General features: G+C 36.5%; 1 protein-coding gene across 2 annotated transcripts in view; it reads right to left on the bottom strand.

Annotated features, from left to right (window-relative positions):
- Positions 1-508: 508 nt before the first annotated feature.
- Positions 509-12914, bottom strand: part of PDCD6IP (programmed cell death 6 interacting protein) — a 32559-nt gene continuing 20153 nt past the window's right edge. For both annotated transcript variants that reach the window (XM_075056256.1, XM_075056265.1), the window contains exons 8-18: positions 12237-12459; positions 11358-11481; positions 10473-10650; positions 9964-10075; positions 8993-9162; positions 7991-8239; positions 6477-6611; positions 5441-5535; positions 2536-2668; positions 1953-2167; positions 509-1174 (exon numbers count right to left, since the gene is read on the bottom strand). In XM_075056256.1, the coding sequence (XP_074912357.1) occupies positions 1006-1174; positions 1953-2167; positions 2536-2668; positions 5441-5535; positions 6477-6611; positions 7991-8239; positions 8993-9162; positions 9964-10075; positions 10473-10650; positions 11358-11481; positions 12237-12459 (1803 nt within the window). In that variant the 3' untranslated portion in view covers positions 509-1005. The remainder of the gene's footprint in view (positions 1175-1952; positions 2168-2535; positions 2669-5440; positions 5536-6476; positions 6612-7990; positions 8240-8992; positions 9163-9963; positions 10076-10472; positions 10651-11357; positions 11482-12236; positions 12460-12914) is intronic.

Genomic DNA, 12914 nt, shown 5'->3' with positions numbered 1-12914 from the left:
CCAAAAAAAAAGTTTCTCCACTGATAACAAGCTCCCTAAGGGAATACATTAATTTTTGCAAGGGGAAAAAAGCAATCATTTAAAAACATAATCTGAAAATCAATAGTTGCTCTGTTTTGAGCCATAACATGTTTCTGATCAACATTTCTTTGGAAAACATCGGTTAGACCAACCAGTCACTGGTCTTCTAAGAGGGACCTTCATCTCCCTTCTTTTGAGTAGTATTCTGCAGATGAGAGTAACCATTCTTTTAAAACGGTAATGAACATATTTTAGTCCAATACACTTCAAAGTTATAGGAAAATTCTACCTGCAAGACTTCATCTACCAACATTTAAGTGGTTAATTATAGATACTGTCACAAAAATACAGAATCAAGGAAAAGAGGAGGAAATTCAGTTGTAAGGCTAAACACTTGTGAAGTTATCTTTATATGCAAGTCAAGGGACAAATGAAAGAATCTACAGACACATAAACCACATTTTTATGGTAAGGAGAATGCCAAATGTTTAAACCATTCTTGAGTAATTTATTTTTTTTTACTGACGATTTACAAGGCCTTGATTATTAGACAAAATAGCGTATTTTAACTAAACTCAAAAAATACAAACCAATGGAGTATAGAAGGAAATGCTGTATGGTTCCGTAGAATATATCACACCCAGTGCACACACTGCTTCATTTTTCTCATCTGAACCCATTTGTTACTTATAGGATTTTTGCAAAGAAATATTTTGGTCTAGCCAACACATAGTGTACAGTTTCAGACCACTGAATTAGGCTCTAATTCTGGCATTAGTCTACAGTCTAAACCACTGCAGCAAATCTTTCAAAGTGTTTAGTGTAATCAAAAACTGATCTAGATATTTTTGAGCAGTTAACAATAAACAGGAGTTATAGACTGCATATAGTTCAGAATGGTACATTAACTGAAGCTAAAAGTTTTAGTATGCTTATTGCCAATTTCTCCCAAATTTTAACAAGCAGAGCTTCTTTGCAGATACATTATTGCTGAGGGTAATAAGGCTGTTGAGGAAAAGGGTATCCAGGTTGTTGAGGTGCCGGATATGGTGCTTGTCCAGGGTTTTGATATACAGGTGAGGGTGCATACGGCAGATTATACTGACCATACATGTATGGATTATAGCCCATTGGCATTGGCATCTGGCAATACCTGGGGGAGGGGGGAAGCATACGTTAGTTGCAAAACACTGATGATGATAATTTGCAAATAACAACTCATTAACAGATACAAAAAGACATGCAATCACTGCAAATGCTTTCTTTCATTTCCATTTTTGTGCAGCAGAAAGCGTGGTAACTTTCAAGGATCAAACATGAAAAAAATTGTAATGCATGGAACAGAAATGCAGACAGAAGGTGGAGTAAAGGCAACTTGCTAGAACTAGAACTGATCTAAATTGATTCTCTTGTGTTTAATATCATTGTACATATTTTAACATTTGCTGAGCCTGCTACTGAAGGAGAGAGCAGCTGCCTTCAATTCCTCATGATGACTCCAGAAAGACGGAAAAAAGCATCAGAAGAAAGCACACTACTCAACTGGAATTTTTTCTGAATTTTTTCATCTTTAGCAAGATACCAAGATTTGAAAAATTAGATATGCCAACACTTTCGAGATAAACAACACCAACTGATTATGCAAGGGATGGCAACAGTCCACAAACCACAGTTAAGGAACTGCAGTCCTATCTCCCTTCTTCTTTAAAAAAGCCAAACTACAGAAATTTAAAATGAACCCTCCCACAAATGCTACCAGCAAATGATTCCAACAAGAATTACATGATAAAACTAAAAAAAGTCATCGCGCCTCAAACACTACACACATCTTCAATTATAACAGTAACTGATTTTAAAATGTCACATGCAACAAACAAGTGCTTTTAGGTAACAGGGTAACAAAGAACTGCTTAAGTACTCCCACAGCTTACCCTGGGTAACCTGGATAAGTTGGGTAAGGAGGTCCCTGTGCCTGGGAAGGTGCAGTGCTTGCTGCAGGTGCACTGGCTCCTGGAGTAGGAGCAGGAGGAGCAGGAGCAGCAGCAGGAGGTACAGCTGTTCCAGAGGGTGCTGATGTAGAAGAGGAACTGCTTGCTGCAGAAATCACTGGTGGTGGTGGCCGCGCTGGTGGCTGTGGTTTAGTCCCCTAACAAGAGAAAGTAAATTAAGCTGGAGCTTCTTTCTGTAAGTCTTGGAATCAAAAGCTCTGGTTATATGATTAGTTGATTTTATTTTTATTTTAAATGGACATTCTATATTTAGGCTATACAGATAATAATGTGAAGCATCTAAAAAGCAATAAGCTTTCCATTTCAAATCTATAAATTATGAACACCAATAGGCCATAATACACCTCTCTGCAAAGTCTTTAGACTTTGCCCTCTATTTCACTTCAACACATTTCCAAATACACCAATATATTAAGGAGTGATATACACAAATTACAGATCGGTTTGGAGTTCCACAGTATGGACCTTCTATTTTCAACCCCCTAATTCTGTAGCATATATTTACCACCATGGTTCTGGGTGCTGGAGTTGGAGTTGACGATGCAGCAGGCTTACTTCCTCCGGCTGCTGTGGTCTGATATGTAGGCAGAGGAACAGAGGGAGCACTGGGTTCCCTAGCAATGCTTTGCTGCAAATCTCTATTAAAAACAAACAAGCAAACATACAGCTTAGCTTAAGAATTGTTTGTTATACATGTCAGCAAGCTAAGCTAAAAAGATGCAACAGACTAAATCTAGTATTTAAAGCATGACCCCTGAGCTAGCTCAAACTAAATCTGGAGTCCAAATCACTTCCACAGAACCAATCCTCTAGCCAACCTTCTGATTAATGGTTACATTTATTTTCTAAGAATGTCTTTATATTCCAACTCAACACTGGGTACATTTCACCAAATTAGCCAAAAGCTTTAGGATCAGAAATTATAGAATAGTCAGAACGTTTAGCAACTTGGAAGCTTTCCTGAGAACCTAAGGAAACCTCAAGGCTATGGAAAAGGATGAAACTAAATTTCAGTAATTTTGACATGTAAAGAGAAGCAATACAGAAGAAAAGCAATGTCACATCGTTTATAAATTGCCCTAAATTAAATAATATTGCATGCAAATACCACACATCTAACAGAAGAAAGAACAGTCTGCTAGATAGTCTGCAATATCATTTATATCTGGGTAGCTATAACTGTCAAAAAAACCCTGGAAAAAATTCAAATGGCTCAGCACGAGCTTTAAAGTTCTCTTTTCTGTTACCTCTAGTGTTGGAATTACTCTTGGTAAGATACAAGGAGGCTTTGGTGTCACATTGTACTACAAGCTGCCATTAAAGAGCATAATTTTACAGTCAGCTTGTCGTGAAAACTCCAAGGAAGCAGTTTTAAATTACATATTCACAGGTATGTAGTTAATTTCTCAATGCAAAGGTTCAATATTTGAGATTGGGCAGATTCTTCAGAGAGACTTTAGGAAGCATTTAAAATTTCAGACAATTTTGCTTAAAAGTGATAGGTGAGCAGTACGTAACAGCTAGAATTTGATACCTGGCATTCTGAAACAGAAGACAGGGGAGACTGACAAAGGTATACAGCCTAGTTAGCAACAAACTACAGACTCCTATTGTATAGCGTGCAAAGGTAACCTCCAAAGAAGAACAAAACTGGCAACTTTTGCAGAAACTTGGTAGAAAGAACAAGACTGAAACAAAAACTCCAAGAAAACTGTCCTCGCGGTTACCCCTGCAGTAAAAAGGAATGATGGAGAAAAAGCTGGAAATACTGTCCTGATGCTCTGGTACATATGCGTATGCATATCTCAAACTATTTCTTGCAGATGGTGGAGTAACTGTTCAACACTGTATTATACTGAAACTAACAAAAACAAAACTTAACATCTTAAAAGATGACATAACAGATGGAAGTAACAATTTTCTTCTTAAAATCACACTGCAAAGACCGATGACTTACAGAACAGTGGTACCATGAAGAGTGAAGTATATTATGACCACAAAGTGACCAAACGCATTACATGTGAAACATAAAACACCAGTAAAACTGATCCCCCAATGGCCAATCATTATTGGGGGGGGGGGGCGGCAAAATTTCTAGTTCTAAATGAGAAACAATCTAAATAAATTTAATTTCAGTAAGTAAAGATGCAGCCCACAGTCAATATTTTTATTGAGGTGGGCAGGGGGAAGGGGCAACACACACACTTAATTCACTCAAACCATGGGTTGGGCGCACTGAGAAATACATTTTGTAGATGTATACCACAAATATCCCAAATCTGATCATCTCCCCTAACCTTGACAGGGTTTCACATCAGCAAACAGTTAACATGTAGGGAAGTAAAAGATAGTATGGCAAGATTCAGCTGAATGTTTTATCAACACTAAACCTACAGCTTTAACACTGAACTTTTTAATATATTAGAGATGTGAGAGATCCAGACCTAAGCCTTGATTAGGCAGCCTACAGCTTCCAAATGGCATGAATGTAGGAAGTGGAAGGGGTTGTATACAGTTACTGAGAATTAATTTACAAGCACAATGCCCAACTGAAAAAGAACAGTTCTACAAAGGATGAAGTTAGGAAATATAAAATTTGAGGGCTGAGCACCTCACTCACAACATGGTACGTGCACAGAACAACTGCAGTTTCACCAACTGAAACTTTAGTAACAACTAGACCTTTTTGTAAAAGGCTATGTGCTTTGCTAAAGAATACGTATTAAAAGGCAAGCCTTTTCAGCTATTATTTCCTCTTAAGAGAAGAGCCTAAAAAATCACAGCTGAAGCATACTATACTAGCCTGATCACATGTGGGGGACAATGACAACATCAGACACTTTCCTTCACATGAAGGACAAAATCTGCTTCTCACCCCAGCAGTGTAGGCAACCCACGTATCTAAACAATGATATCAGACCAGATCAGACTATGGAGCAGAGGTGGAATACCAACATTTTTCCCCCCACCACACTGGGCACGTAGAAGGCAACTGTATGCTGAACCATTTATCTAATTTCTCAAACCAAAAAGACAGCAGGAGCAAGGTGCAGAAATCAGGAGTTCCTCAAAAGGAAATAATAGCATAAAATTAACAACGAATGCATGCCAAAAAGAACTGAGAGTGAAATCATGAAAAGATGAAACAGATTCATGCTGAACTGTATACAGGAACAGCAGAGTAGACTTCAAAGTAGATTTTTCCATTTATTTCTCTTATCACTTTCCTAGTTTTTCAGGGGAGGGGACAGCAGGGTTAGTATTAAGGCATAGAAAAGGTGATAGTCTTAACTCACCTAGTTTCCCTTTCTCATTTCATCAAGTATCATAATAAACATGTCACCAAAGATTAATTTCTGATAAATACTTAACTGCTTCTACAATGCTTAAACCAAATATTGAAACCTTACTTGAGCAGTTCATCTCTTTCCGTCTTGCGAGCAAAGACAATGTCACTGCATTTGTTTTGGAATTTCAGCAGGATTTCTGTCAGCTCATTGTAGAACTAGTGAATGAAAAAAAATCCCACAACATGCTCAATCAATACTTTCAGACTCCATGCTAGCATATTTCTACATATTGATCCAGTTATAGGGGTTGTATTATTGCAGTGCCAAGAACCTGGCATTCCAGTGAAGTTTGCCAGTGCATATTATCCTGCTTTTTAAAAACAAGTATTAGTCATCTGTTGTCCATCACTGTAATATCATACAGTTTTGTGAGGTGTTTTTTTCATATATATATATATATATATGTGTGTGTGTGTATAAATATAAAAATAGTTTACGACAACTAGAAAGTGTATTAAAACCAGAACAAAACTAGATAACCTCTGGTGATTAACTATTTATTTTTTAAAGGATAATTTTTACTTTTTCTTTTAATTTTACTGCCTTCAGTCAGTTCCATGCTTTTCATTTTTATAGATATTTCAGAGTTTTATTTTCTTTTTTCCTCTACTGAGCCATCAATAAACCAGTTAAAAGTACTTAATGCAGAAGCAGTAAGACACCTTCCAGAAGCCCAGATCAAAAAAAGCAAGCTAAATAAAGCCCTCCTCATCTCCCCTCACGTATGCAGTAGCAGTATATAAAACACAAATTTGATAAGGTGATTAAATACCATGGGAGAACAGATGAAAGAATTCCTCAGATAAAATGGCTCATTTGGGTACTTCAGCATCAGTTACACTGCTGTAATTAACAACTTTTCCTATTTTAATATAAAGCAGTGCTCAGAAAAGCTTACTTTTTAGACAAGAACAAAGAAGCATTTCACAGCTGTCAAAACAATCAAAATTCAAGCAACTCACTGTCCTCAATTCAGCAGTAAAATCCTCAAAAATGTACCTTCATCTAGCATATCTGCAAAGTTTATTATGAGTTTTGATTCACATCTTATTGGGTAAGTTAAAAAAAAAAAAAAATTCCTTAAGCATTACCATACCTTTGTGCCTTCTTTTAAATTGGCTACAAGTTCCACAAAGTTATCATTTGCTACAGCTAAGTTCTTCAAAACTTCTTCTCTTAAATTAGATTCATTGTTTGATTGTTTCATCTTTGAAAAATCCTGATGTGCATTCTTAAAAGAAGGGAAAAAATAAGCAGTGAAAATAATGCAAGCTAGTTCCATGTAAGATTCTGTATGTTTCAGGTTTTTTCTGCTTACTCATTGCTTCTACCCCCCTTTCCCAATACCTGCCCTTCCTCATCTTCCACCCACACACTGTACTTCCCAATACTTGCTATCTGCCAAGTGCAGTGGCTGTTTCAGAACTACACATGTATTAACTCACTGGCAGTAGGTATCAGCTAATTATCTGTTCTGTTGTGGGCTGCCTTCAGCTAATTCTCAAGCTCATACTGCAGACTCTCTTTCAGAGGCTATACTAATTAGGCTCTCTCCTGTACTACCCTCCACTGACATTCATAAAATCATACCAAAAGTTAGTATTTTTCAGAAGTGCTACCTCAAATTTGGTTGACGTTGGCAAGCTATTAAAAGGACAAGGAAGTGGAAATCTTACAGAAGCATCACCTACATCTCATTTCTTTTGGGAAAATAAACAAACCACCAAACTTAAAAAGACTATTTCAGCTACCAGAAGCAGCCAAACTTAAACTCCAGGACATTCAAACATCAAAGTAATATCCATCAAGATTTTAGAAGTATATTATGTTAAAAGATATCTGAATATAAAATCCTTGATAAACATGGGCCATATCATCACTTAGAAACCTTTATTTCCCTTTTGCAAAAGTCTTATTCTTGCAATCCAATTTGCAGTCAGACATTGCAAGTAATCTTGTGTGCAAATAGGCTCCATCATTACTCAAGCCACTACAGTCACTTGTCCAAGAACTAAGACTTCCTCTTTTGCCAGATGTTTCAGGTACCTGTCTCCAGCGTTAATGACAAATTAAGGCTGAATTAATAAATAAACTTTGGGAATTTCTCATTAATTTTTACTTTGATGAGCTTTGCACATGCTGGAAGTCAAGCACATTGTAAACAGCAATTAGGAATAAACCAAAATGTACTTCAAAGACCAAAAATGTCTTCTAGTAGACAGTAAGGACAGGTCTCCTGTTATCTAAGAAAGAAGTATTAAGATGGGATGAGAGGAAAAATCAAAACAAACCCAAAAACTTCTTAACATGCCAGTTAAGTTTCTTTCAAGGGCAAAGCCATCTGCAGAATTGGGCCAAGAAAGGGTCCAAGAGAATTTGCACTGGAGCTCTGGGAGAGTCTGCTAAAAAAATCATATTTGTTTCCAGCGAACACAAAAAACACCCCTGTATTTTTCAGTGATCAGAGGAGTAAAGGAGCATCAACTGGCCTATGGCAGAGTAACAAGCAAAACAGAGTAGAAAGCAAAGTGGGATTTCTAAAGCACTGGAGAGGTAGAAGAATCATTGCTCCTTAGTTTAAGAGGAAGGAAGACATACAAGGTGTTGTACCTGAATGTTTTTGAGAAGTTCTTCCTGCTTTTTTAGGGACTCTTGCACTTTCTGTGTGTAACTTCCATAAATTCTGTCCAACTCAGTCACAGAGATAGCCTCCTCATTTATAGCACCATCCTGCGCAAGTGCAGTCAGGAATTTGCTTGTCATGTCAAAATTTACAGATTTCAGGTCATTTTCCAGTTGTTCCCTCTCCTTCTTAACTTCATCCAGATTGGCCAGCAAAGTTCTTAAGACATTAACAACCTAGGCAATAAAAATTGTCAGAAGTTAGCATGTTTAGAAGAATTATTGCAGAAGTATACTCTATTACTTGTTTTCATCTTGCACTCCTCACTGATGCTGGCAACACTACTGCACGAGTATTTGTTTATAAATGTGTTTAAGATGACAAACCAGGACAAAATGCAACAAAACAAAGATCTTCAAGCATTTCTCAAGCTATATGCTCTCCTCTAAAGATTTGCTTCCACTAATAACACTGAAGTACTACAAAGATTTTTAAATCTATTTTTTTAAAAACTGATCTGATACCTTCAAATAGGATATTCTAAAAATGGCAGTCAAAAACACTGACTTTAAATCACTCCTATGAGAAAAACAATCATATTGCTGTAGGTGAGCCATGACTTTATTGGGAAGCAAGTTGGTGTAATTGCCTAATACTTTAAAACGCTGGGCCATGTCTCTGACATTGCCCAATTGTCCCAAGAACCTGAGCACTACACCCCACCACCCTACACAACAAAAATATTCATCAAGTATTGCTCCTTTTATAATACTCAACCAGTCTCACTGTCCATGAAGATTGAACTTGGTCACATCAAGCAGATTTTAAATGAAAAGACATCCTCTTTTCCAAATGTTAGTTACCTCCTATATCCATTGTGACAGAAATAAGAGCAGCTAAGGATCAGCTTCCACACCAATTCATGTAAGTTTATTTTGTTCGACAAATAGCACTTCTATTCAAAATAGGGACAAATTTCGATGCTTTACCTCATTTCCTTGTAATGTTTTTGCTGGGTTGGCAGAAGGAATGGCTGCGTTGAGTTCTGCCTCTGGCTTACACAGAAGTGCAATCGTATCCCGGTGAGACTGATAGCGCTCTTTCACTTGTCCATCTGCTTGAACAGCTTTATTCAAAATGTTATGGTAATTGGCTCCCTCTGGTGGTGGGAGGGAAAAAATGGGTGGTTATATTCTTTCAAAAAGTTTTAGCCAAGTCTTGCACCAGAGCCGTTTTCATGCTTTTCAGCAAGACTTCATATATTTTTATAAGCCTTCCCACTATGAAGTTATTAAGACTTATAAATAAAACTTAAGGTTCTAAGTTATGTTTTAAATACTGCATAAACTAGGCACCTATATTAATTCTGCAAAGAAGCATACAAAAATGTATGAATGAACACTTGTTTGAGCTACTCCCCAGATTTAAACACCTGTAACTTTGCCAAACTAAGGCAGTGGTATCAGTTCCTTGTTAGCTTCAAAACAACACATATCAAGTGCACAGAAACATGCTGTAGTGATGGCTCTAAGTAGTATGACTAACTGCTGGGGGAAAAAAAACCAAACCAAAACACCAAATCAAACACCTTGATGGGAAATAAACAAACAAACAAATGTTAATATACAAAGAAAAAAACAACTACAGTATTTAAGGGGTAACTGCAACCAGATTCTTAGGAGAGCAGTCATTTTTCATTGCACATGCTTTCTGAAACTTTAGCATGCATGTGTACTCCAGGGGTGCAAAAGCAGCAGCAAATTCTCTGCTATCACATCATCTCTCAACTCCAAACAATGGTGCAGATAGCAACAAAGATATTTTGGTATAACCTCTCTTAAACTGAAATTTGTATATTTAAAGATAATACCAGAGCATTGAAAACTACTTTAATTTACACAATGAGAATGGACATTCTTAGAGCATCCCCAGAATCCAAAGCATGAAACATGAAATTTACCTGCCCTTAAAGGCTTATAGAGTTCATTGGATGGCGTTCTCTGCCAGCGTTCTTTGAATTTTGTTCTCAGGTCATTGTCTGTAGTTTCTTCTTCATCTAATAATCTTAGTGACTACAGAAGTAAAATGTTACATGCATTATAAGCCATTCTAAACATGAAATAGCTACAAAACATACAGCTAGTGTAGAAAATACAAAGAATGCTTATACATCCTTTATAAATTTAATTTGGCAAATAAAAAACAGGCATGAAAGGCACAGATCGCCCAAATTTCTTTAGAATTCCCCCCCCAACAATTTTAAAAACAAAATAATTGTAAGGGAACATCCACATGTGACAGAACGGTTTTTGTATGGACTAAATGCTTAAATGGCATATTTTTAAGGTGCTATTAAACTTACAAGCATTTTGGATAATTGTGCACTTTTTCTATTGTCATTTAAAGAGAAAAAAAGCAGTGGTGATGTTTTTTTAAGAATGTTTTAGTGTTAGCGGTTGCTGAGCTTACTTCATCTAAAATTTCTTTGTTCCTTTGTAGCAGTTCAGGCAGATCTTTGATCAGCTGATCAACAGTCTGAATTCCTCCCTGTTCGATCACAGACTTAGATTTGTTCAAAATAGACTGAGGAACAGTATCACCAGACACATCTTCGATAGCAGCAGGAAGATTGAGGGAAGCCAACACACTGAAAAAGTCAACATGTTAAACAGCAACTTGTTTGTAGTTTTAGATCGTTTTATCCTGTAAATAACACTGCCATCCAAACAATCACACAGTCAATTATAATGCAGAATATAATGTACTCCTGGACAGAAAGTTCAAATTGAAAACACTAAACTTATTCCTAGTGTATACCTCACCAAAAACAAGTTTCAAAGCTCTTAAAAGGTGAACAAATCATAGTCTTTTAGCACTTACAAAATATGGCAAACATTTTCAGTAGGTTCTTTATCTACCAGATAGTCACAACTGCCTTGAGTTACATTCCTATCTTTCAGGTTGATATAAATTGTTTTATTATTATTTATTTTAAAGAACAACATTTTTTGAGACAAAATATCATGTATTGAGTCACAACCAAGCCAACCATTGGAATGTGAAAATCCTTGTAGATTAATGGAACTGGAAGTTTTTCTGAGCAGTGTCAGACTCCTAAAAAATGAGGAAAGATTGAAGAAAATTAAATACTATTTGTTCTTAATATGCTTTCAGTCTTAACATCTGCAGAAAAGTAGTTCTAAATACCCCTGCTATGGCTTAAGTTTGCCAGCCTACCATACAGTAATAAAAAAACACTGCTGTTCTCTGGATGTCTGCAAGCTGCAAGGCAACCAGTGTTTATAGGCTGTTCCATAACTCCTCTTGATAAATTTAAGCAGCAGGCATACTCACCCATTTGCCAGATTTGTGGCTTCTCTCATCTGGGCTATTAACCTGTTTACTAGATCTGCCTTTCTCTGGTTATAAACACTCACAGATTGCTGAACTTGCAATGGAACCATCTTCTCAAACAGGTCTGCAATTAAAGTAGTATAAATTACTCAGGTTGTACTGTGAAGATAAAAGGACACAAACATCTTCACAGCTCTTTTGTACAGGTTGTACTACAGAGACTGATCTAAACAGTTTAAGCTACTCTCCCCCACTCCCCAAGATGTCTTAAAAAAAAATAAAATCTATTTCTACAGGTCTTTAGATTAGATTTCAGTTTTTAAGACTGAAATTAATTTAGAAATAATTTAAAGGCATTATATTTAAAAGAACTGTAGGATTACAAATCAGATTTTCCTTACAGCTTCATTTCTAATTCTGCTTTTTTAAAGGAAGAACATGAGAAAGGGAAGAGAGGATCACTTTTCAGAACTCCCCTGTACAGTCAACAAACTGAAATTTTTCAGCTTTATGGAAGGTCAGCAACTAGGTTAGTTAAAATTGTACAATTTGTTAATTTTCCCTTTTATTAGTGTTCTTTCTGAAATTAAAAAGGTTGGTTTAATATAGAAAATACAGTTGCTGAGATAATCTGAGAAAATCTTTAAGAGAAGAGCACACTGCAGATAATGATTTTCAACCTGTGGTTTATTCTTCCCGTACTTTTTATCAAGTAGTAGAACAACAAACAAGAGGGCAAATAGCACTTTCAAAAACACTGCTGTATACTTAATACAATTCAAAAGGAAACATTTACTTTTTAATGGTACAAATGAACTTCAGTGGCCATGTGTTTCACAAGGTAACAACTACCCTGTGTGCTCCACACACTTTGCTTACCAGTGAATTTCTGGCTGAGGGGAACAACAACTGGAGTAGACTTCACAAGACTGGCTTTTCCAATGGACTCTAAATCTTTCAGGTCAGGAACCCGGTCATGGTAAATGAAGTCATTGTCTTTTTTAGCAGCTGCAAGTGCACGGTTGATCTTGTCAACCAGATCTTTAACATTTATATATTCATCATAACGAGATGCCACTGTTTTCACCAAGTCTGCTGCATGCTAAAAGAAATAAAAATACAGTTAAAATAATAACTTTTCTTTCTTTCTCCATTTCATATATTCTTAGGAAAACAGCTGAGCTTCCCAGTTAGCCAAGCGACTACTGCCAACGCATATGATCAATATTCTCTCCTTTAAGAAAATATTCTCCCCTCTTACATATCAAAAAGGAAAAAGGAGATTTTACTCAGTAAAATAGCTCACTGAAGGAAAAAAAAACCACAACAAAAAAACCCAACACACACACACACACACACACAAAAAAACAGTAACCAAGTTAACATCTCACAATAGCTTCACTATTACTCCCCAAAATCCCCCCAAAATGCCACCATGTCATCTTCATGTTGTTTCATGAAACCCACAGCTTGCTTTTGCAGGTACTGCAAATTGTTTCTCAAACCTTGCTCACATTCATGAAGGAAGAGGCCAGAGTCCTGCTTTTCACATCTGCC

This window comes from Buteo buteo, chromosome 2 (genome assembly GCF_964188355.1).
Source record: "Buteo buteo chromosome 2, bButBut1.hap1.1, whole genome shotgun sequence".
In the NCBI taxonomy this organism is placed as follows: Eukaryota; Metazoa; Chordata; class Aves; order Accipitriformes; family Accipitridae; genus Buteo; species Buteo buteo.
This window is presented reverse-complemented; position numbering and strand designations above follow the sequence as displayed.